The sequence below is a fragment of the Equus caballus genome, chromosome 3 (assembly GCF_041296265.1).
Source record: "Equus caballus isolate H_3958 breed thoroughbred chromosome 3, TB-T2T, whole genome shotgun sequence".
In the NCBI taxonomy this organism is placed as follows: domain Eukaryota; kingdom Metazoa; phylum Chordata; class Mammalia; order Perissodactyla; family Equidae; genus Equus; species Equus caballus.
In genome coordinates, this window is record NC_091686.1 from 69,978,028 (window position 1) to 70,005,154 (window position 27,127).

Sequence of the window (27,127 nt, forward strand, 5' to 3'; positions counted from 1 at the left end):
AGAACAGGTGAAAAGCATACACAGAAATCACAATATTTGGATACACTGAAATTAGGAGCTTCTGTTTATTAAGTGACTCCTTTAAGAGAGTAAAAAGGCAAGCACAAAGTAGGAGAAATTATTTGCAACACATATAACCAACAACAATCTTGTATTCAGAATATACAAAGATCTCCTCTAGATCATTAAAAAAAAGACAACAGAGTAGAAAAATGTGAGACAGTTTTGAACTGGCTCTTCACAAAATAAGTTTCCATAAGGTCAAAAGCATATGAAAAGATGTTGGCAATCATGGAATTGCAAATTCAAATGATAGTGGGATGCCATTCCATAGCCATCAAAAAGCTAACTTTTATTTGAAAATGCAAAGAGCTACAAATATCCAACACATTCTTAAAGAAGAACATGGTGCATATCAAAAATTATAAAGCACGACTACAACACTGTGGACTTAGTGGACCAATGGAATGGAATAGAGATCAGAAATAGATGTAAGCATAGAAGAAATGCTTGATTTATGACAAAGCCGACACTGTAGAACAACAGGCCAAAGACAGTCTTCTCATAAACAGCTCTGACTCTGTCGGTTATCTTTATGGAAAATAAAACTCTTGACTCTTCACTTACATCATGCCCAAAAAGCAACTCCAAGTGGATCATACCTCTAAATGTGAAAAGCAAGACAATAAAGTTTAAAAGGGCATAGAAAAATATATCCATGACCTTTGGCATGGATATATTTCTTAAGAAGGGAACAAAAAACACTAATCATAAAGGAATGGTTTTCCATGTTTTCACTGGATTTATTCCTAGGTTTTTGATATTTTTTACGCTATTCATAATTTTTTATATTGACCTCAGTGCTAACAACCTTTTTATATTCACCTATTGGTAATAATAACCACAGTAGTAATAACAATCATGGCTTTTCAGTTTTTCAACATTCATTCATATTGGCTATGAATGACAATGTTCTTTCTTCCTTTCCATTCACTGTATCTTTTATTCTTTTTCCTGCCTTACTACATTGGCTAAGACTCCAGTAAAGTGGTGATGGTGGGTATCCTTAACTCATTCCTAATCTGAGAAAAAACTTCAACATTTCACTATTAAATATGATGTTTGCTGTAGCTTTTTTTGCAAATAGATATGCTTTATCAGAAGAAGGTTCTCAACTATTACTTGACAAGTTTTTTATGAATTAATTTTTATCAAATTTTTTTCTGCAGATATTGAGATGATCATAGGATTGTTTCCTCCTCCTTTATTTTGGTTAACGTGGTGAATTAGGACTGATTTTCAAATGTCAAGCCAACCTTGGCTTATAAATATCAAAAACCTGGAATAAGCTCAATTTGGTAATGATGTGCTATACTTTTTAAGTATTGCTAGATTCAATTTGCTAATATTTTATTAAGATTGTTACATTTATGTTCATAAGTTAGATAACCTAGTTTCCTTTCTTTTAATGTCCATGAAGAGCTCACAAAACTAGTATTTTCTCCATTCTGTATAAGAGCTTGAAAAAAGACTGGTATTTCTTCCTTAAATGTTTGGTGGAAATTTCTACTGTGGGTAAATTTTTAATTAGATTAAAATTTTTAAAGATAGTTATAAGACGAACAGACATTTCTCCAAAAAGATATACAGATGGCCAATAGGCACATGAAAAGATGCTCATCATCGCTAATCATCAGGGAAATGCAAATCAAAACTACACTAAGATATCACGTTACACCCATTAGAATGACAAAAATATCTAAAACTAATAGTAACAAATGTTGGAGAGGTTGTGGAGAAAAAGGAACCCTCATACACTGCTGGTGGGAATGCAAACTGGTGCAGCCATTATGAAAAACAGTATGGAGATTCCTCAAAAAATTAAAAATAGAACTACCATACGATCCAGCCATTCCACTACTAGGTATATATCCAAAGAGCTTGAAGTCAGCAATTCCAAAAGTCCTATGCACCCCAACGTTCATTGCAGCATTATTTACAATAGCCAAGACATGGAAGCAACCTAAATGCCCATCAACAGATGAATGGATAAAGAAGATGTATATATATGGTATATATATATATACCATTGTATATACATTGTTTGTTCTGCAAAACAGAACAAAATCATTCCATTTGCAATAACATGGATGGACCTTGAGGGAATTATGTTAAGTGAAATAAGCCAGCTAGAGAAGGATAATCTGTGTATGACTCCACTCATATGAGGAATTTAAAAATGTGGACTAAGAGAACAGATTAGTGGATACCAGGGGAAAGGTGGGGTGGGGGGTGGGCACAAAGGGTGAAGAGGTGCACCTACAACACGAATGACAAACATTAATGTACAACTGAAATTTCACAAGATTGTAACCTATCATTAACTCAATAAAAAAATTTAAAAATTAAAAAAAGATAGTTATAAGACTATTCAGACTTTTTTATTCTTGTGTCAACTTTACTAAGCTGAATTTTTCAACAAATTTGTCCATTTGGATTAAATTTTCAAATTTACTGGCATAAATTTGAAGCCTGTTCATAATATTCTCTCATGACATTTAATACTGTGTAAGATGTGTAGTGATAATTACTTTTTCATTCCTGATATTGGTTATTTGTCCTTTCTCTCATTTTTTTCTTGATCAGTCTTACCAGGAGTTATCAAATTTTATTAGACTTCTCAAAGAATTAATTTTCTTTTCGGCTTTGTTGATTTTCTTTACTGTATGTTTGTTTTTCTTTTTTTGAGGTTGATTAGCCCTGAGCTAACATCCACTGCCAATCCTGCTCTTTTTGCTGAGGAAGACTGGCCCTGAGCTAACATCCGTGCCCATGTTCCTCTACTTTATATGTGGGATGTCTGCCACAGCATGGCTTGACAAGTGGTGTGCAGGTCCGCACTCAGGATCCAAACAGGAGAACCCTAGGCCGCCAAAGTAGAACACGCAAACTTAACCACTGTGCCACCAGGCTGGCCGCTGTTTGTTTTTTATTTTATTAACTTCTGCTCTTATCTTTACCAAAACCCTTTTTTTTTTTTTTTAAGAAAGGCTAGCTTTTTTTTTTTTCCTTTTTCTCCCCAAAGCCCCCTGGTACATAGTTGCATATTCTTCATTGTGGGTCCTTCTAGTTGTGGCATGTGGGACGCTGCCTCAGCGTGGTTTGATGAGCAGTGCCATCTCTGCGCCCAGGATTCAAACCAACGAAACACTGGGCCACCTGCAGCAGAGCATGGGAACCTAACCACTTGGCCACGGGGCCAGCCCCTACCAAAACCTTTTTAAATTTTCCTTGTATTTAATTTGCTATTGTTTTTCTAAACTCTGGAAATTATGCTTAGATCATTAATTTTTAAAACTTTTTCTTTTCATATGTATGTATGTAAGGCTCTAAATTTCTAACACAGCTTCAGTTACATCCCATAAGTTTTCATATGTAGTATTTTCCTCCTCATATTTCAGTTCAAAATATTTTCCAATTTCCATCGAGATTTATTCTTTCCAAACACACGCAAATTTCCTAGTTTTTGGTTACTGATTTCTAGCTAAACACTAGTTAAATACTATGGCCACTATGGTCAAACAACGTATGTTATATGATTTCAATCCTTTCAACTTTTGAAAATATGCATGTGTATAATCTGAGGTGCTTAAGTCATAAGTCCCTCAGGTCAAGTGTTAACCATGTTGCTCAAAGTTTTCTAATTCCATATTGATTTTTTCCTCTATACTTTCTATCCATTACCAAAAGAGGAGTGTTTAAATCTCCCATTATGACTGTGGATTTGTCTATTTCTTCTTTTAGTTCAGTCAACTGATTTTTATGTATTTTTGAGATGTTATTAAGGACACAAATCCAGAACTTCATATATTCTTTGTGAACTGAACAATTTACCATTTTAAAATCTCCCTCTTTAAACATTTTTCTGCCTTGAAGTCTACTTTATCTGATATTAACATGACTATATCAGCTTTTTTTAGGTTACTGTTTAACTTTTTAGTTTCAACTTCTATCTGTATATTTTAAAGTATGTCTCTTGGAAACAGAATTTAGGTTTGTTTTATGATCATCTTGACACATCTGTGGCCTTTTTATTGAGGTATTTTGTCCTTTACATTTAATACAATTAATTTGGATTTCAATTTACTATCTTACTATTAGCTATTTCTTTAGCCTACCTATTATAATTCTTTTTCTTTTCTTTCTGATGTTATTTAGGATTATTTTTTATTATTCTATTTTTTTCCTCTTTTAGCTGGCTAATTATACATTCATTTACTCTTATTTTAGTCCTACCCTAGAGCAGGGGTCAGCAAACTATGACCACAGGCCAAATCTGGCACATCTCCTGTTTTTGTAAATAGTTTTATTGGAATATAACCATGCCCATTCGGTTACATACAGTCTATGACGGCTTTTGCACAATAGCGGCAGAGGCGAATTGTTGCAACAGAATCCATATGACCAGCAAAGCCTAAAAAAATGTTTACTATCTGGCCCTTGACAAAAAAAAGTTTGTTAACCCTTGTCCTAGAGTATAGTATAAGCATTCCTGATTTAACAAAGACCCAAACAAAATTTAGTATTTTTTACCTCTTTCCAGGTAATACATGACCCTTAAGAATAAGAAACTGACTCAATCCCAAGTCTTCATTGAGTTTATGGGCTAATTATGGAAAATATCATTTGAGTTTTTCATAAAGGGAAGTACAAGTTGTGGAAGCAAATAGCTTCCCTCAGTTTGCCCTTTCTTTTGATATAAAGCAAACAGTCAATAAGAACTTGGTATAAATTGACTCAAGGAAACCACAGGGAGTGTTCCAATAACCACTGATATCTATCTAGCCAGACTCTAATATCCTTTTGCCTATATTCTCCTGGGCAAAAATACACCTTTTTAAGTTTCTCAGGCAGAAAGGGAGCATTTAACCACGTATTTAAGGACAAATACCACATATGGAGACTTTGAGCTCAGTCCCTGTTTCCTCTTATTTACACAGTCCTAAGATCTCTTTTCATCTTAATTACCCATGACCAGCACTTTGCTTTTTAAATTCAGACTTTCTCAAGCAGCAAAGAAAAAAACTGACTTTAAAAGTAATCAGAGCTAATTTTGCTCATGAAAGTAGAGTAGTAACAAGCATTATATTAAATTTAATCCTGCAAGTTTTCCCCTGTCCTCTGACTTCTCAGTAAGCCAAAATTTACTAAGTAATGACTCTGCAACTTAATAATTCTTAAGTTGTCCTCCACATAAACGGAGGACAACTTGTGGCTTTGAAATAAGACATACAGGTTTGAATCCCAACTCTTATACTTAACCAGCTGAGTTACTTAACCTCCCTGAACCTCAGTTTCCTACCTTTAAAACTGGGTTCACTTTGGAGTGCCAAAAAATGTGTCTACCATAAAACAGGCATTTAGTAAATGCTAGTTTCCTTCCACTAACAAAGACATGGCCTCAGGATTCTGTGCCACATAAATCATTTATAAGCCATCCGTCCAGCTTTTTCCAGAACCCTGAACCTTCCTTATATCTTCTTTAAGCTATCACTATTTCTAGCAGCACAATGTTCAAAACTAGGCTTTGGTTTTTAGCTGTGAGACTGGTTGTTGAATTTGTAAAGATTTCCCATCTTCTACCATTTATCTTTTATCTGGCAAGTGAACTGAAGCCAAAAGGCCATTAAAAGATGCCAGTCTTATCAACAAATTCCCTTCACTCTTTTATGTACCAGAAATGTTTACTTAACCACTGTCAGTGAGTTGAAATATCTGTCTAGTCAGATTCCTTCACTTCATCAAGTGCCATTTGGGAGATTACTACAAATAAGGAACATTTTAGAATCCAATAACTCAGTCAAATGGCATATTTTTCAAGGAAGAATTATATGTTCTAAGAGGATGTTCTAATGTTTCCATTCAAAGTAATTTTTGCTCAGCCACAACTGTGAAATGCCTGTGAAATTTTAGAAGTTCCTAAAGTTGTAGGCATTTCAGTAGTACAGGCACTCAGTTCTGGCAACTGAGACACAGAGAATACAGACGGAAAACGATGATCTGCGTTTACACTGAACAGTCGGAATCTCAGGCCTACAGAAGGTCTGTGGGGCCTGCCTTAGATCTTTAAACTAGCAAATGAGTTCTCAAATAGATGGCACAAAACAGCACAAACACGTACCCAAAAAAAGAATGTACAACTATATTGGAAATTTATTCTGAATATTGTCTTTGAAGTGTCACAGAACCATCTTATAGGTAAGATGGTAAGATCTTATCAAAACAAAGAAATTACTTCGTTTCTTTAGTAATTAAACTCTCTTGGTCCAGGAGGATAACCACATTATAATAAATACTGCTCTTATGCAAATGCTGTCACAAGAAGGTTTTAAGACATCTCAGTAAAATCCTTAAGGTTCCTAAAAGTTATCAGTAGATGAGAGCTCAATTTATAAATCCCATGATATATTTCAAATTACAATAAAATACCATCAAATATTATAAGAAAAATACTGCTTTGTCTTTCCTTAGTCAAAGCCTAGATATTTAGTGTATACTTTCAATTAAATTTCATTTTATTTAATTCATTTTCATATAAATTTCCTCCAATTTTATAAAATTCTATCAATTTCTTCACTAATGCTGAAAAACTCTGAATATTAAAAGTACCACTTTTATTCCCCAAATTTCTCTGGCTAATTCCCAAGAACATACTTACTTTTTACTTATTATGTTTTTCTTCCTAGCAGTTAAGAATATCTCATAAATGTATTTTACCTATTTCATAAGATCATTATTGAATTCTTTTTTTTAAAAAAAAAGCGTAATTTAGACAAATAACTGACTATGCTACTGAAAGACGCAATTTAACACGGTGGTTAAAGCAGTTTCAGACAATCTATAGCTATATATTTGAGCCCACACTCTGCCATTTAATAGCTGTATGACCTAGGCAAATTACTAATCTTTCTGTCTCTGCTTCCTTCTCCATATTAAACTGGGATAATAACAGTACCTATCTCATGAGGCTGTAAAGATGAAATAAAATAATCCATGTAGAAAGGACAGCAGACTGCCAGACACATAATTAGTGTTCTATAAATATTAATTGCTGTTATTATCATTTTTTCCATTGAAGATAAGTCTATGCTTTGTATTACATTATAACAGGAGACAAGAATTTCTTAAAGCTCCATATTCACAAATAAAATAACACACAGGCTAAAGTGGATTGAGGTATCACTATATGTTACTATTAGGTTGCTAACTAGATCCTAGAACAGAGAGCACCCTCTACAATGAGGCTACTAACCTAACAGATTCTACTGAGAAAAGAAAGTCTACTTACTGTTCACTGCAACCCATTCATTTAGATCTTCCCCCTCAGGAAGCATGACAGCCATCCGGAGGTTGCCACTGCCAAGTGTGGCTTCTGCATGCTTTAAGAGCTCATACTGGTGTGAACCCTCTGGAATGTTCTTCTTTGGTTTAAATGTTTTAGAGGAGCGACTACCACTATGAATAGAAAAAAAAAGGCAATACAATATTTAAGGCATGACTTTCCACAGCCTACTAGACTGTATTACTTGATAAAATAACACAGAGGTGGATCCCAAATGTCCACAAATGAACAGCCCTAAACTGTGCTGGCTACATTAAATCCCAGATATAACTGCTGTAACTACTGTGTTTGATACCCAGAACTTCTACAAACCTTCTCTACGTTCCCTACTGCAGCTCCCGAGAGGAAAAGAATTTTCAGCTGTAACTAATCCAGTTTTTCACAATAAATTAACGATTCAGGATTATAGGTTGTAATCTATAAAAACATACAAGTTCTCCTGTGGTAATTTTTAGTAATTTTATTCGTTTTCACACCTATTCTAAGTTTCTCATCCTAAAATAGATCATTTGTTTCCTTCGTATAAAAAACATAAAGGTACAATTTTATATTAATAAAACACAAAAATCCCAGAGTGAGAGAAAGAAAAGCTACATGTTCTTCCACCCAATTATAGGAAGCATAAGCAATCTTAATCCAGAATTCCAGGTATGCATACAAGTAGCTAGACATGCATATGGCTGGTTTGCTGAAATTTCTGAATGTGTGTAAATACATACTTACACATACACATAATATTTTTTAAATGGATCAAATGAAACTAGTCTTAGAAATGGTTTTGAGAGTTTTTAAGAGATGGATTCTTCTGTTAATGCTGTCAAATTCTTATCAAATTATATTATATCCTAGTCATCCCTTCTCCATACTCTCTTCTCTTCATATGGAAAGGAATAGATAGGAAAGAATGAATTAGAAGAGGCTGTTAAGTGGGAACTCCACAAAGTTTGATGTTACTAAATTCATACCACCAAAGCATTCAGACATTTGAACATATGAATATGAAAGCAGAATTCAAAAAAGAACAGATAAACAATAGTTATAATTTCCAAGCTCTCCATAGCTTTTCACTCATTACCCACTTCTCCCAAGCTTACCCCAAGAGACCTTCCCTTTTCCCCAAGATAAAGCAGGAGTTCTCAACCCAGGCTGCATATTATAATCACCTGAGGAGCTTTCAAAACATATTGAGAATCCTGAGACAAAATAAGAATCTACCAGTTATCCAAAACATCCAACTCAAATCACAGGTATTTTCACTCTAAGGTAGTGGCATTCTTATTTAAAATGTCAGTCTTTCGAACTCTATATGACTCCACTCATAGGTGGAAGTTAGTATATTGATAAGGAGATCTGATTGGTGGTTACCAGGGAAAAGGGGGGGTGGGGGGAGGGCACAAAGGGGGAAGTGGTGTACCCACAACATGACTAACAAAAATGTACAACTGAAATCTCACAAGGTTGTTATCTATCATAACATTAATAAAAAAAAAAAAGAATTCTAAGTCATCAGGTAAAAAATAAATAAATAAATAAAATGTCAGTCTTTACTCAAGTGTTTAGAGTAAACTGATGCTCCTCAACTCTAATACTGGCCCCTTTCCCCACAGATATCTCTATATCTTGTCAACAGACAAGGTATCTTTTTAAAAACACTCATCTGATGATGTTACTTCTCTGCTTAAAACCAATCAGTGGCTTTCCAGTGCACTCAGTAAATCCAAAAGTCAAACATCAGACACAGTCAGGCTCTGGACCCACACTACAGCGTGGAAACTCTGTAAGCTTCTTCAGTTTAATCAGGTAATGCGTTAAGCAACAAATTCTCTCCCAGCATCTCCAAAGTAGAAAAACATAGACAAGATCATTATGCCTACTGAGCTTGAGGCTTATTTTCTTGCTTCTTCTCACCTTTTGTTTATTAAAATTTAGCGTGAGAAACAAACTTCACCGACATTTTTTACAAAAAGACATTTATTAATTTACATATGATTAATTACAAAAATTGCTCTCCTGTGACTAAGCCGGTGCACATCTTCAGGCAGAGTGTAAGTTAAGTACACTCCCTTTAATTAGCCCACTGCTCAGACTGAAGCAGCAATTGAGGACGTGACAAGCTGCTCTGAAAGGTCTGGCAGAGGACATGAGAACTACAAGGACATCAGCTGTGCCTGCCTCAGGAAAGGAGAGCCTCACCTGCCCCCCAAAACCATCACTGATTGAACCACTCTGCCAAGAAGTTTTAGGCTTCCAAAAGTTTTCTTGATCGATGCCCATCCCAGAATTGGTCCTCCAGAAAGTTAAGTAATCTACCTCATAAAAGACTTTATACTTGGGTAGAAACGAAAAAAAGAATAGGAGTTCGATTTGTGAAAGCCAGCTTTGACACTTATCAGCTATGTTACCTCAGGCAAACTACCCAAACTTTCTTGAGCCAATTTTTTCTTTAGCAGTGAAAGTCTAATAAAAATAACAAAACATTACTACTACCTATATCACAGAACAGCTGCAAAATGAGAAAATAACCCATGTGAAAAAAGCTTTTAAAACTGCAGAATGCTGTGCAAATGTTAGTATTTTCATTATCCTTTCTTTTCTGAACTAGATAGGTAAAAAAAGAAATGGTAATGCAATGTCCAAAGTTAGACTCAACCCCCATTCCCACCCTCATCTCCTAAGACTGGATGGGGAGAAATATAACCTTACTTTGGAAACAAATGCCCTTACACATGCAGTGCAAAACAGAATTTTAAAAAATTTTTGTTTTTGTTTTTTGGTGCTATTCCCATATCCAGGTCCAGGTGACCTCAGAATAATCATGGGCTAGATTGGAAATCAAGAAAACAAGGTTCTATTCCTCATTTTGCTATTTTCTTCTTATATTACTTAGGAAAACACAAATTACCATCTGGGCTTCTATTTCTTTATTTTGTTTTTTGAAAGTCTGGAAAATAACTTTTTACAAAAGGGTATAATTTAGAGATGAGATAATGTTTAAAAAATGCTTTCAGTTCCCTGTAGACTGTCGACTCCCTTCTCTGTTCCTCATTTCCATGTACATTCATACCTCCAAAATGCTTTCGGGGCCGGCCTGGTGGCCCAGGGGTTAAGTGCACATGTTCCGCTTCTCGGCGGCCCGTGGTTCGCCGGTTTGGATCCCGGGTGCGGACACGGCACTGCTTGGCAAAAGCCATGCTGTGGTAGGTGTCCTAAGTATAAAGTAGAGGAAGATGGGCATGGATATTGGCTCATGGCCAGTCTTCCTCAGCAAAAAGAGGAGGATTGGCAGTAGTTAGCTCAGGGCTAATCTTCCTCAAAAGAAAAAAATGCTTTCAAGTCCTCCATCTAATTTCCCTTCTCTCTGACCCTTCACAGGGCAGAGTAACTCAGGCAGAATAATTTAACCATTTCAATACTCTATATTTTTTAATATTCTATTTCAAAACTATATTCAGCTTTTTCTTCAACTAATACCTGAAACTTCTCCTACCAGTATCCACCCTACCCTGGAAGAGGTGGTCAATACTGGTCCTCATTCCCAAGTCAAAAGACGGACTGACAGAGTCCTCAAGTTCAAAAGCACAAATAACAAAGCATGTGCACAAAAGTCCTCATCAATGGCTACAAGCTCATATAGTAACAATGTATGCCCAAATGCATATATCTCACATGGCATTCTAAGACATTTGAAGCAAATATTCAAAAACATTTTCAATAGCAGAAGGTATGTTGTTTTCCCACCCCACCCTCCTCAGAAGAAATCTGTGTATCAGAAGAATCTCACAAGAATTATCTTGTGATACTTCCCAAGAGTCTATGTCTATATAAGCATAAGAATGCTTGTGCCTGGTTTTGTTCATTTTTACACAATTGCTGCATACTACAGTATACTAATTAATGTTTTTCACTTAATATACCCAGGAGATTGTATATTAAGGTAGAAGAAGACCTACTTTATTCTTTTTAAAGACTGAACAGTATTTCCTCATATAGATATATATTTCAATCAGTCACCTACTGATAAACATTTAGGTTGTTTCCAGTCATTTGTTACTGGAAACAAGGCTGCCGTAAATATCCTCATGCATATGCACATATGAAGGATAAACTCCTAGAAGTAAAACTGCTGTGCTAAAGGGCATGTACATTTTAAAATTTTATTGACGGCCTATTTTTCCCCCAAATAAGTTGTACCCTTTTACAATCCCATTAACGATGTATGAGAGTAGCTACACCACTTTTGGTCCTAGAGGACAGGGATTCGATTGCTAATTTCTCTTGTACAGCTCCCAACACAGCGTCATAACTAATGAGAATCTAGAGCTTACTGATTAGAATGTGAATGATACATTACATATAAAGGGTGCTGTACTGATGATTCAGAGCATTACCCTGAGGTCTTTTCTTTCCAAATCAACATCCAGGATTCAAGTTTGTTTTCTCCAGCCCTCTTACTCATCTTTGAAGGCCAATCAATTTCTAGAGCAAGAAGGGATGGTTTGACAAGTAAGTAACTGAGTCCTAAGGGAAAATTCTGACTACACATCCCTTATAATTAGTTATCCAATTTGATCTACCTTTGGTAAATTCCAACAGCACCACTTATCTCCTCTTTGAGACTCTAAAGAATAGATTAGGCCCCAGTGTCACCTAGGTTAATTCCTGTAAATTGTTTCCTACCACCTCAACACTGTCACATCCATCGTTACCCGTAATTTTAACACTTTATTGTTCAATCCAACTATCAACAAAGTTGATATTTTCTAAGTTGAACTGGAGAATCTTAAGGCTGAAGAAATTGGTGGGAGAGGATTTATAGAGAACTCAAAACAGGGGCACCAAGTGGTAAGGGTTAGAAGAATAGATATGTGTATTTTTTGACACTGAAGAACATGTCAATACATGCAAACTTAAAAGCAAATTAACATCAATTTATTTGAGTCAATAACTCCATTCCTTAAAAGTTAAGTGACTTACTCTGACCATACAGCCAGTTAAATGACAGAAGCGGGACGCAACAACAGGCCACTATCTTGAACAAGTTACTTAAGATTACCAAGCCTCAGCTTCTTCACCCATAAAATGTGAATAATAATACTTACTTTACTATTGAACCCTGTGGTAAGAACTCCACTAGTATTAGTTCTCTTTGCTCCACCTCTAGGCACTAACCTGTCATTCACATCAGTAGCTCCTTCCTTAGGTCTAAGTCCAATACTAGAGATCAGGTACTTGATAAATACATGTTAATTGATAGTTCCAGTCAACTTCAGGCTGAGAACTCCTACATCAGGATAGTAATGATGATGATTAATATTAACTAACATTTACTGCAGGCTTTGTGCTCAAAAGTATTGTACATGCAATGTCTCATTTAATTTTCATAACTCTATGATGTAAAATACTATTATTTTATTTTATAGATAACAAAACTGAGGCTTGAAGTACTAAAATAATTTGCTCAAGATTATAAAAGTGGTAAATTAAGGAGCCAGGATTTAAATCTTCAAAACCCATTCTTGTATCCACTACCCAATACTACAAGATGCTTGTCTTTATCTTCTATCCAATATTTCTAACAGTTTTCTTCCTATATCACCACACTTTAACCAAGTCACTTCTATGAAACAACACAAGGCAATTTATACTGAGAGTTATTAGTAGGCTCATTTTAAAAACAATCTGCAAACTACCTAATTCTATTTCCTCTCATCATATCTCTTCTAATTTATATACATAACTAGTACTGCCATTAAGGAAAAATGAAATTCCACCAGAGAGCAATCTCCCCTCAAAGGTTGCCAAACACACTCATGCTTTCAGAAAGGCAGATACATACCAGCAAAAAATGTTAGAAATTGTGAAAACCAAGTAGAATGGGTTCTAGAAATAATAAGACTAAAAGTTACGACTACTAAAAAGACATCTTAACTCAAGGAAGCTGGTAATCTGAACAAGCATATCTACTTATATTTCTGTCTAACATCACTTTTAAATCACAATTATTATTGCTGGCGCTTGTTGCTGTTACTGTTAACGTTAAGAGAGTAAAAAATCCTTAACATTGCTTGAAAGCAAGAAGGCTATCAGCAGATCAGAAACTGAGGAATTCTGGTAAGATTAAAAAGCTGAGATACAGAGACAGAAAGTCTAAAAAAACCTAGCTAGAACATGCCCCACAGAGGACACAATGAAGGTAGGAATGATTCTCACTGTGCTCCAAACTCAGAATCTGGGCTATAGGAGGGTGAAAGGACCCTGGGAGACTTCAGGAATTATATGGGAACCTGACTCAGAGTCTTTGAGCAAATGAATCCTAATGCCTCCTCTGCAGGCATTTTCCTGAGAAGTAGGCAAGTGGTGGCAGGTATTTAACATGAAGCTAAAACTCAGAGCCTTGGGAGGGGGAAACCTCTATCGGCAATATATTAAAATCAAAAACTTTGCTCTGTGAAAGGCACTGTAAGCCACATTGAGAGAAAAATCTTGGCAACCATATATCTGATAAAGGACTTGTATCCAAAATACACAAAAAGTCTTAAAATTCAATACTAAGAAACCAACCCAATGAAGAAATGGGCAAAAGAAATGAACAAACCCCACCAAAGAATATACACAGATGGCAAACATATAAAAAGATGCTCAACATCAGCTGGCATCAGGGAATTGCAAATTAAAACAATGAGATACCACTACACACCTATTCAAATGAATACAATCCAAAAAACTGCCAACACCAAATGTTGATGAGGATGCAGAGCAACACTCATTGTTGGTAGGAATGCAAAATACGAAATGGTACACCCACTTTGGAAGACAGTTTGGCAGTTTGTTACAAAGCTAAAGGCAATCTTTCTGTATAATCCAGCAATACTCCTAAGCATTTACCCAACTGATCTGAAAACCTATGTCCGCACAAAAACCTGCCTATGAATGTTGACAGGAACTTTAATCACAATCGCCAAAACTGGAAGCAATCAAGATGCTTCCACAGGTGAATGGACAAACTGTGGTACATCCATAAAATGGAATATTATATTCAGTAATAAAAAGAAATGAGCTATTGAGCCACCAAAAAAAAAAAAGTGAAGAAGCCTTAATTGCATATTGCTAAGTGAAAGAAGCCAGTCTGAAAAGCCTAAATAGTGTATGATTTGAAATACATGACATTCTGGAAAAATCAGAGAGACATTAATTTGTTCAGTGCTTGCCAGGGCTTCAGGGGGAGGGGAGGAAAGATGACTAGGTATATTCTCAAGAAAACTGAAAAATATGTCCACACAAAAACTTGTATATTAATGTTTACAGCACCATTATTCATAAGAGCCAAAAAGTGGAAACAACCCAAAAGTCCAACTGATGCGTGGATAAATAAAATGTGGTATATCCATACGATGGAATATTATTCCACCATAAAAAGGAATGAAGTACTGATACATGCTATAGCATGGGTGAATCTTGACAATATTATGCTAAGTGAAAAGAACCCAGACACAAAATATGTAGTATCACATATCCTATGATTCCAAATGATTTATATGAAATGTCCAGAATAGGCAAATGCAGAGACACAAAGTAGACTAGTAGTTGCCAGGGGCTGGAGAGGTAGAAATGGAAGTGACTACTAATGATGGGGTTTCTGTTAGGGGTGATGAAAATGTTCTGGAACTGGACAGTTGTGATGGTTGCACAACTTTGTGAATATACTAAAATCCACCAAATTGTATACTTTATTTAAAGGATCAATTTTATGGTATGCAAATTATAGCTCAATTTTTACATCTTTTTTAAAAAAAAAACTCTACTATTAAAAAAATAAGTAGCCTCCCAATAATGCTCCTCACCACCTCAATAAGTCAGTTTCTTTCATCCATTTATTTACTCTTGCATTCCTTTATCTAACTAGCATGTTCTGACCACATACTACGTTCTACATAGCACTGTTATAAAACCTGGGACAAAGCACTGAACAAGAGAGACAAGATCCCTACTCTCATGGTGGGGAGAGGAGGTGAAGGAAAAATAAAACCAACAAAAAACAATTGAGTAGTGGTAAGTGCTATGATGAAAATAACAGAATGAAGCGACAAATAATATGATTTGACAAGGCACTATATTAGATCAGGTGGTTAGAGCCTCCCCGAGGACAGAAAGACAAGAAGGAGTCAGCCATGTGAAGATCTGGGGAAGAGGGAAGAGTATTCCAGGCTTACAGGATAAACCAGTGCAAAAGGAACTTTTTTTAGAAATAGGGGTAAAAAGGTAACTATGGGTACTGGGGCATCATGAATGATGGGAACAGCAGTATAAGAAGAAACCAGAAAGCCTAGTAGAACCACACTAGCTAAGATTTTAGAGGCTAAAGTGTGGAATTTAGATTATCATTTTAAGTATAAATGGGAAGCTACTGCAGCTTTTTTTAAAAACAGAAGTAGTAACATGATTTGATTTAATGTTTTAAAAAAAGATCATTCTAGTTGTCATGCAGAGAACAGACTGGGAGGAGGGCAAAGTGGAAACAGAGAAGCCAGTTAGGAAACCTCTAACTATAAAGAAGAGAGGATGGTGGCTTTGACTAGTGGGGATAGGAAATATGAAGACAGATTCCAACATTTGTAGGTAGAACCAACAGGACTCACTATTGGATTTTATGATTTGTAGAGAATAGCGAAGAAGACAGAATCAAGGGTGATTCTTAGGTATTTAGTCTCAAGTAGACAGAAAATGGGCCATTTACTGAGACAGGTTTGGGGAGATGAGTTTTGGACACATTAATTTGAGATACCTATCAGACATCCAAATGGATGTTAGGTAGGCAGCTGTAGATACAGAGCTCAGGCTCAGAGGAAAGATCAGACTGAACGTAACTAATAATCTCGGTATCCTCAGTGGTTAGCGCAGTGCCAAAAGATGCACTAGTATATTATTAAAACAAGTATTTTACAAGCTATGAGAAGTCCTATAGTAAAGAAAACTACTTACGGTTTAGCCTAGGGTTTCCCACTATCGTTAGGCCTGGAAACTTTTCTTCCACATTTTAACATTTTGCTCTTTAACACATATTAGGGGACACTGCACTACTACATTAAACTGCTAACTGGGTTGCCTCTCCATTTTTTTTTTCAGCATTTTATTTTTTATTTTTTTTAATTTTTTATTTTTTTAACTGCAGTAACATTGGATTATAACCTTAAATAGCTTTCAGATGTATACTGCAGTATATTTCAAATTCTGTGTAGATTACATCATGTTCACCACCCAAAAACTAATTAGAGTCCATCCCTCACATGTGAGCCTAATCACCACTTTTGCCCTCCCCCCTTCCCCTATGGTAACCACCAATCCAATCTCCATTACTGTGTGTTTGTTTGTCGTTGTTTTTATCTTCTACTTATGAGTGAGATCATATGGTATTTGACTTTCTCCCTGTGACTAATTTCACTCATGAAACTTCTAGAAGAAAACACAGGCAGTACGCTCTTTGACATTGGTCTGAGCAGCATATTTTCAAGTACCATGTCTGACCAAGCAAGGGAAACAAAAGAAAAAATGAATAAACACGACTATATCAAACTAAAAAGCCTCTGCACAGCAAAGGAAACCATCAAAACGAAAAGACAACCTAACAATTGGGAGAAGATATTTGCAAACAACATATCAGATAAGGGGTTAATAGCCAAAATATACAAAGAACTCATAACAGCTCAACAACAAAAAAACCAACAACCCAATTTAAAAATGGGCAAAAGATCTGAATAGAGATTTCTCCAAAGAAGATATATGGATAGCCAACAGGCATATGAAAAGATGCTCAACATCATTAGCTATCAGGGAAATGCAAATCAAAGCTACAATGAGGTATCATCTCACTCAGGTCAGAATGGCTATAATTAACAAGACAGGAAACAACAAATGTTGGAGAGGATGTGGAGAGAAGGGCACCCTTGTACACTGCTGGTAGGAGTGCAAACTGGTGCAGCCACTATGGAAAACAGTATGCAGTATCCTCAGAAAATTAAGAATAGATCTACCATATGATCCAGCTATCCCACTGCTGGGTATTTATCCAAAGAACTTGAAAACACAAAGGCATAAAGATACATGCACCCTTATGTTCATTACAACATTATACACAATAGCCAAGACTTGGAACCAACCTAGGTGCCCATCAAGGGACAAATGGATAAAGAAGATGTGGTATTTATACACAATGGAATACTACTCAGCCGAAAGAAATGATGAAATCTGGCCATTTGTGACAACATGGATGGACCTGGAGGGTATTACGCTGAATGAAATTAGCCTCTCAATTGCAAGTATGTTCATTAACACTTCAATTTTATAAAGTGTAACTCAGTGACTTCACAAATGAACAGGTAGAGGGTTGGCCAATTCACTATTTATTTAATACCCCATAAAACTGTATAATCTAATCCTTAGGAAATGATAAAGTATTTCACATACAAAGGCCTATTAGTTTCTACATTTGTGAAGTTATCTGAGGCACTATCTCAGCTATAGATGAAGACATTAAAGTTTAATCACCCATCTCTGATCACCCTCTGAGCTTTTGAGTCATACATAGGCTGCAGTTTCCTTTGCCCAACACTAAATTCATTACTCCAGTCAGTAAATAGGTAGTGAAACCACAGGTGATTTTAGGAAGTGCCCAGAGTCAAATCTCTGGGTGATTTCCATGTAACAACAGTAACTCCATTTTAAGAATCCTATAGAATGTGCTGGACTGTTAAAAGGAAGAAACCAAAACATGCATCCACAGAGGTCAGCATGAGAGCATCAACCCAGCAATTGAGTTGGCAGTAATTCCAAATATACCACTATTTCAACCAAGAAACATCTAGGGAGCTTAAACATCACTTCTTCCATAAAAATTTCCCTGACCTTCCATGAAAAATTATATATTCTCTCTCATGTCTCACTGTCACTTAAAGCACCAGTAACACCTTATGTGTATGTTATTTATTCTCTTTTAGATAGCACTTCAAAATGAGAGGCTGTGTCCTCTTCATTTTTGAAGACTCCACTGCCTAATATGATATCTCACATATCGTTGAGGAAAGGGCAGAAGACCCAGTTTCAGATCCTGTCTTTGTAACTGACTAGCTGTGAAATCTTAAACAAATTATACAATTTCTCTGAGATTACACCTAAAAAATCAGAGATGATATCACCAATTTTGCAGGATCATTATACAAATGGGTGAATGTATTTGAAGTACTTTAGTTTTGAGGTAGCTGTCATACAGCAAATGCACGATATATCATCTTCCATCCCTTCACTCTGAGTCTGTGTTTGTCTTTAGAGCTGAGATGTGTTTCCTGGAGGCAGCATATTGTTGGGTCCTGTTTTTTAATCCATCCAGCTACTCTGTGTCTTTTGATTAGAGAATTCAATCTATATATGTTTAGAGTGATTACTGATATATCAGGGCTTAACCGTCATTTTATCACTTGTTTTCTGGTTGTTCTGTATTTCCCTTGTTTCTCACCCCATGTATTTCGGACTGCCAATTCAGTTTGGTGGCTATGATGGTTTTCTCAGTTTTCTCTTTATTTATCATTTGTGTCTCTGTTCTGATTGTTTAGTGGTCACCATCAGGTTTGTATAAAAGATCTCACAGATGAGATAGTCCATTTCCTATAGCCTCTTGTTTCCTTAGTCTAAGCAGGTTCCATCCCTTCCCTCTTCCCCATCTAAGTTATTGTTGTCACAATTTATTCCATTCTGTGTGTGAGTTGGTGGTTAAGATGAAGTGATTATATTTATTCTTGATGTTTTCCTTCCCTTTATCTTTAATGTTATAATTAAGTGTTTGCTACTCTGTTCAGATAGAGAGCTGCAATTTTCAGATTTTGTCTATCTATCTATCTCCTTGCTCAAGGCTTTGTAAACCCTTACTTTTTTTTTCCAGGTATGAGGGCATTCTTGATCATTTCTTGGGGGGGTGGAGGGGGGGTCTTGTGGCAATGAACTTCCTCAGTTTTTCTTTATCTGGGAAAGTTTTTATTTCTCCATCATATCTGAAGGATATTTTTGCTGGATAGAGTATTCTTGGCTGAAGGTTTCTGTCTTTCAGAATTTTTAATGTATCATTTCCACTCTCTCCTAGCCTGTAAGGTTTCTGCTGAAAGCCTGACAGGGGTTCCTCGTAGGTTATTTTCTTCTGCCTCGCTGTACTTAACATTTCTTCTTCGTCATTGCCTTTTGCCAGTTTTACTAATATGACGTAATTAGGAGTTCTATTATCTTCTTTCACTTGTAATTCCAGCTCCTTCCCCAGGTTTGGGAAGTTCTCTATTATTTTGTTGAAAAAGATCTCTGATCCTTTCTCCCCCTCTTCTCCCTCTGGAATACCTATAATCTTTATGTTGCATTTCCTAATTGAGTCGGATATTTCTCAGAGAATTTCTACATTTCCTTCAGTCTCTCACCTCCTCCATCTAAAGTATTTCTATATTTCTGTCCTCTACATTGCTAATTCTGTCCTCCATAATATCGGCTCTGTTATTTAAGGACTCCAGATTTTTGTTTATCTCATTCATTGTCTTTCACCTCCAACATTTCTGATTGTTTTTTCTTTATAGTTCAATCTCTTTTGGGAAGAATTCCCTCTGTTGATTAATTTTATTCCCGATTTCACTGAACTGTCTGAGTTTTCTTGTAACTCACTGAGTTTTTTTATGATAGCTATTTTGAATTCTGTGTCATTTAGACTGCAAATTTCTGTGTGTTCAGGACCAATTTCTGGGTGTTTGTCTTTTTCTTCTGGTCTGGAGTATTAATATACCTCTTCAAACTATTTGATGTGGTGGATTTGTGCCTTCACATAGTGATAGCATCTGGTTGCAGATTCCACCTGACACTGCTGGGGGGGCAGGAGCTGTATTTTCTGAGCCTGCTGTGATCCCTTGCAGCTGTGCCTATCTGAAGCTGGGACACTCCTTGGGACCACACCAGCACTGTGTGTTCTCCCACAGAATGGGAAGTGATGACACGAGGTCTCAGAGCTGCCATCACCTGCTCCCATAGTCCCACCAAAGTGTGCTCTCACCTTCAGGGTCGCAACACTACTATGGGCCTTCTTGGCAGCTGGGAAGTCCTTCACCTGGGCTCACAGATCCACTGCCACCTCTTCCTAGGTTGCACCAGCCGTTGTGGTTAGTAGGTGGGGCCTCCCCACTGGGGCCAAGCCTGGGCCACTCCCTGGGACTGCAGCAGCACTGTGGGCTCTTCCACCAGATAGGAAAGCAATCCTAGGGCTCAGGGCTGCTATCACCTGTTCCCACAGTCATGCCAAGGTGCTCTCCCACGCTCAGGGCCGCAGCAGTACTATGGGCACTCTAGCCAGGAGAGCAGTTGTATGCGTGCACAGGGCTGCCGGGGGTAGAGAGTGCTCCCCTATCTCCACTGCTTCCCCCAGGGTAGTCCATCCACCTTCACATGTATAGTTGCACAGGTCTCTCAGGCATCCTGTTGTGTTTTGTGGGTATCCTCCATTGATCAACAAATGTCCACTTAGTTGTATTTCCAAGGGACAGAAATAAAGGGAACAGCTCACTGCATCATGGTGCTGATATCACCTAGCTCTCAGAGTCCACGATTACTTATTTTTTCAAAGTGAAAGAGCAGAATTTCTCCTGGCATTTAATCCAAAACCACAGCCCATTATAAAGGGTGCCATAAAAGATCAAGTCTGCAGCCTTGGCAGTAATAAAACAATCTGTACATCAGATAGAGATGTCTAGTTAACACTAAACATCTGTCTGTAATTCCTATATAGTCCATCATTTTCCTGCAGATATGAAGCAGTAAGACAATAGGTATTTAATGCATCAGTGACATAGCAGTTGTGTGGTCTAAATGCTTCAAAATCAAATTCTTACAATAAAGCCAGCTTGACTAAAAGAAAACACAAAGTTAAAATCAGATAGAACCTAATCCTCATCTCATACACTTTTAACTGAAGTTTCTTTTTTCACCAGATGTCTACTCACTCTTAGAGAATTAATTCAGCGGTCACTTTCCTCAGGAAGCTTCCCTGATATCCTAAGCCGGGTTAAGGACACCACCTCTGCGTTCACACAGGACAATATCATGCATCTTTATTTTACAATGCACTATGAGTTTCTCAAAGGCAAGGACTGTCTCTAAGTCATCACTGCATCTCCAGAACCTAGTGGAAGGACTAGGTCAGAACAGATCTTCAAAAAATGTTTGCTGAGCTAAACAGATAAAGGACTCCAGGCCAAAAAGGTAAGGGAAAGCAAATATTTTGACAACATTTGCTAAATTTATACTCTCAGCTTATACAAATCAGCTCAGACATAGTAGATACAAGTAGCAGAGTACATACTACACATGCATAGTAGTATACATGTTTTAAACTAACATTTCATAGTACAATTGAACAAATGGAATCCAAGCACAAAATTACAGCACAAGACTGAAGAACTGGATTTACTATGACACTAACAGTTTCAACTTCAGAGATCCTCAATAACAGGGGCCCTTCCAAGGCACTGGAAGGGGTTCCTAACAATGTGGTTCCCATGGTCACGTTTTCACAAAAACAGCAAAAGTAAGCTAACTGCTATTGGTTAAGACTGGTGTTTCTGACTGCCCCTCTCTCAATTCCTCCTTGGTTAACGTGGTATTCTGGGTATCTGGCTAAAGGCAAGTTGAATTAGGAATATATTTAGTTCGGGTTTCAGAGGATATATGTAGCTCGCAATCACTTCCACGTGTGATTAGATTATTGCTAATCTAGGTACAGAAATGACTTCTAGGAACATTCTTACCACCCAAGCACTGCCTTATCTGGAATAATTTACACCAATGCACAGGACCAGAGTAATCCAGATATGAGCTCCACAGGATACTGACATACATGTAAGAACACTATATGTGTGGAAGAAACTTAGTAGAGATTTCCCCAAATTTGACAACAATCTTAAAATATTTGATGGCATTACCAATGAGTTGTGAATCTGAAACTTTCTAAGCTATCAATAATAATAAACACATTTTCATCAGCCATGCCAGAGAATAAAGAAAATAATCCTTCTATTCTCTTTATAGAAAACAGTAACCCTATTTTCAAGTTTTTGACATAAGAAGTCATCAAAAGTATGAGCCAAAAAAAGGTAAGTAAAAAATATTAAGGGATATCAGCCAATTAACTAATAAAAATGTTACTTTTCTATGTTTTGTGATGTTCATTGACTTTGCTTTAAAATGTGTAGTTAGCTGTCATTTTTTTTCACATTCTAAATATTTACAGTCATGCACCACATAAATTTTGGTCAACAATGGATCAAATACATGACGGTGGTCCCATAGGATTAGTACCATATACCCTAGGTGTGTAGTAGGCTACACTACCTAGGATTCTGTAAGTATACTCTATGATGTTCACCCAACAACAAAATCATCTAACAAGCATTTCTCAGAACATGTCCCGTTAAGTGACACATAACCGTACTTTGCTACCTAATTTCGTATTCATAATTTTTTATTCATTTTCTCAAGGAGAGCCTCCTAAATCTGGATTACTCTCTACTCACTTGAAGACTCACTAAAGTTACTGACAGATGGAAAATGAGAAGTTACAGCCTGGGGGCCAGCCCCATGTCCAAGAGGTTAAGTTCACACGCTCCACTTCAGCGGCCTGGGGTTTCGCTGGTTCGGATCCTGGGTGTGGACATGGCACCACTCGTGGGGCCAGCTGAGGTGGCATCCCACATAGCACAACCAGAGGGAGCCACAGCTAGAGTATACAACAGTGTACTGAGGGGCTTTGGGGAGAAGAAGAGGAGAAAAAAGACAAGTTATAGCCTGATATAACTGATTCTCTCAATAATCCACACATAAACCTATTTAGGTACCTTCTCAGATAAACTGTTCTTCACCACTCCCTAAAGAATTAACCATGCCTTCCTCAAGGCCCTGGTGTACTCTGTACAGTCCTCTAGCACTGTTTTTACCAAACTATGAGAATTGTGTGTTAACTCATCTGCCTCCCTTATTACCATGTACAGTTTAGGAGCAGGTCCTAAATGTCTTATTCACACGGGTATTTTTTCAGAAGCTACTGTGTAATGCAACAAATGATTGATAATTGGTGATCTTTTTAAAAGGTGCTATTCCTTGGGGCCGGCCCCATGGCCTAGTGGTTAAGTTCAGTGTGGTTCCACTTCCGTGGCCCAGGTTTGGTTCCCAGGTGCAGACCCACACAACTTGGTGGTAGCCAGGCTGAAGCGGCAGCCCACATACAAAATAGAGGAAGACTGGCACAGATGTTAGCTCAGGGCGAATCTTCCTCAGCAAAAAACAACAAAAAAGTTGCTATTTCTTAAATTACTATGTTTAGAAAAGTTTATTAAAGCTCTTTCACTCACTACTACCTTATATCAGATGTTGATTCATCTCAATGGGTAAGTGAGGAACAGGATTAACCATAAGAACTGAGCTAATTTCTTTAAGGACCTAGGAGTTAAGGTACTAACTGTCCTGGTCGTGCAAACTGCTCAACCCCCTGGAGCATACCCTGACTCCGCACTGCAGAGGCCCCACCTGTCCACCAATGCCCCCCACAGTTCACCTGGTCCTCAGACAGGCCCTGCCCCACAGAGGCAGACACCCTTGCCTGCCTGTAGAGAATCAGAGCACCCAGTCAATGCAGGCTGAAAAGTAGCCTGAGGGTTTGCTGTTAGGTGGGACCAGTCCCTAGGGCAGGTTGCCTGCCATGGATGAAGTGGATTAAATCTGTGCTCCAGCAGGCATGGCAGACCCCTGGGCTAACAGGCCAAGGGATGAACCTCAATGGCGCCCACTGGGGTGTGTGTCAGCATGCCTGGACCAGTTCAGAACAATGGCCCCCACGAATGTCTCAGTCTCCGGAGAGGTCCCTCCTCTCACCAAGATGCCCCCAGAGCCCACAAGGTAAGCCTCATTTAACCAAAGGACTGTCAGCCTTCTCTCTGGTGACTTTAGGTTGCTGCAATGAGTGAGTTTGTGTGTGGGCCCTTTAAAACCCAGGTCTTTTTGGCTTTCGGCCGATAGCTTTTCTGGGGGTATCCTCACTGCAGTTAATAGTCCCCAAAACTACAATGAGGTATCATCTCACTCAGGTCAGAATGGCTATAATTAACAAGACAGGAAACAACAAATGTTGGAGAGGATGTGGAGAGAAGGGCACCCTTGTACACTGCTGGTAGGAGTGCAAACTGGTGCAGCCACTATGGAAAACAGTATGCAGTATCCTCAGAAAATTAAGAATAGATCTACCATATGATCCAGCTATCCCGCTGCTGGGTATTTATCCAAAGAACTTGAAAACACAAAGGCATAAAGATACATGCACCCTTATGTTCATTACAACATTATTCACAATAGCCAAGACTTGGAAGCAACCTAGGTGCCCATCAAGGGACGAATGGATAAAGAAGATGTGGTATTTATACACAATGGACTACTACTCAGCCATAAGAAGTGACGAAATCCGGCCATTTGTGACAACATGGATGGACCTTGAGGGTATTACGCTGAGTGAAATTAGTCAGAGGGAGAAAGTCAAATACCACATGATCTCACTCATAAGTAGAAGATAAAAACAACAACAAACAATGCATAGCATTGGAGACTGGATTGGTGGTTACCATAGGGGAAGGGGGAGGACCAAAGGGGTGACTAGGCTCACATGTGAGGGGATGGACTATAATTAGCTTTTGGGTGGTGAACATGATGTAATGTACACAGAATTTGAAATATATCATGATGTACATCCAAAAGCTATATAATGTTATAATCCAATGTTACTGCAATTAAAAAATAAATAAATAAATAAACAATTTTTTTAAAAGGTACTAAGTGTCATCCCAGTGCTTTGCTCACCTGAAGGATCATCATAGTTTAAAAAGCTGTCTTGTCCAATGGGGAAAAAATCAGCAGCAACCGCAAACAGTAGGCAGTAGCAGACCACGTGTTCTTCCTCCATAAAAGCTGAACTTACTCTTTTGGCTAATGGGATCTCTAGAACTATGTGCAGTGAAGTAGAAGTGTGTCCTTATATCAAAGACCCACAAAGAATGGCCTTTGGTTTTATTTTTAAAAGTTAAAGAACCTTCTGGGACAATGAAAATGTTCTGGGTCTTGAAAGAGTTGTGGGTTACACAAGTGTACATTTGTTTAAACTAATCAAACTATATACTTAAGATCTGAGCATTTCACTGTTTGTAAATCATACTTCAACAAAACAAAAATAGAGATAAACTTAAAGCAATGAACTTGACTCTGCTAAGACATATCTCTGAGCTACATAATATGGAAATACCTCCCATGATGTTCTTAAACATTTATACAATAATTTTTTCTTTACTGATCTTTTGGCATCTGGTTCTTAATCTCTTTTTTTTTGGAGGAAGATTAGCCCTGAGCTAACAACCGCTGCCAATCCTCTTTTTGCTGAGGAAGATTGGCCTCGAGCTAACGTTTGTGCCCATCTTCCTCTATTCTATATGTGGGATTCCTGCCACAGCATAGCTTGATAAGAGGTGCATAGGTCCACACCCAGGATCCAAACCAGAGAACCCTGGGCCACCAAAGTGGAACATGTGAACTTAACCACTGTGCCACTAGGCTGGCCCTGTTCTTAATCTATTTTGAATCTCTCATAATCTGAAAGGCATTATGAACCTTCTCTCTAGAGACTTAAAAGACGTCATATTTTGCATACAGGAATTCAGGGAGGTGCTAAAACCTGTTCATAAACCCAGATAAGGAACTCCTGCCCTCATCCGTCTCCTTTCTCTGAGGTGATCATGCGAACATTCATTTTCTCCTGAAATCTTCTATAAACTCCACATTTATTTTCTAATCCTATAGATGTATTCTTTTAGATAAAACCACATAGACATTTAAGATGAATAAGCACAGGTCTTTTAGTTAATTAAAAAAATCTACAGCTTATATGCCATGGTTTATTCTTTTTCTATTAAACAGAGACTCTAACAGAAAGCTTTGATCATATTTACAGAATAATTTCTATTAAAGTTCAAAATCATGGCATTTATAAGGAATTCAATGCATTAAGTTTATGGTCTTAAGAAAACAAAGAAGCCCATATTAATGTCTATAAAAACTGATAAAGTGTCCAGAGAAATGGAAAGAAGCTTTTTTTCTTAATTTACTGAAATTGGAAGAAGATATTGGAAACATGAATACAAAAATTATAAGTAGTTTTCCCCTATCAATCTAATTTCAAATGCAGCTGATTGGTTTGGGGTTTTTTTTTTTTAATAAAATAGAGATCATTCCTGATTTGGAGAAAACTTTTAATCAGTGAACAATTAAGGTCAAAGACATTAAGATTTAAATAAGATTTGATAAAGCATACTTCAGAAGCATAACCTGAATAATCTGGAATATCAATGAACAGTAATAATAATACATAAATAAAAGATAGCTCTTTGCAGCTCAAATTTTGATTAATCTGTTTTCTTGTAAAAATGAGAGCTTTGAACTCATTTAGTCAGAGAAAGAACTTTTAGACTCACCACCTACCAATACACTACGGTAACAAAGACAACTCAAAACACAAAGTAGTTTGACACAGTGACATAATTTCCTTGCTCTTGAGACACCACACAACTGTGGATGTTTAATAGTACATGGTAATAAATGGATTAGTACTTATAAGAAGACTGTTTT

The 27,127-nt window shown here is 37.2% G+C and overlaps 1 protein-coding gene across 2 annotated transcripts in view; it reads right to left on the reverse strand.

The window, feature by feature from the left end:
• MOB1B (MOB kinase activator 1B) overlaps positions 1-27,127 on the reverse strand; it is a 68,730-nt gene that overhangs the window by 15,742 nt on the left and 25,861 nt on the right. For both annotated transcript variants that reach the window (XM_070263721.1, XM_005608727.4), the window contains exon 2: positions 7,349-7,515. In XM_070263721.1, the coding sequence (XP_070119822.1) occupies positions 7,349-7,403 (55 nt within the window). In that variant the 5' untranslated portion in view covers positions 7,404-7,515. The remainder of the gene's footprint in view (positions 1-7,348; positions 7,516-27,127) is intronic.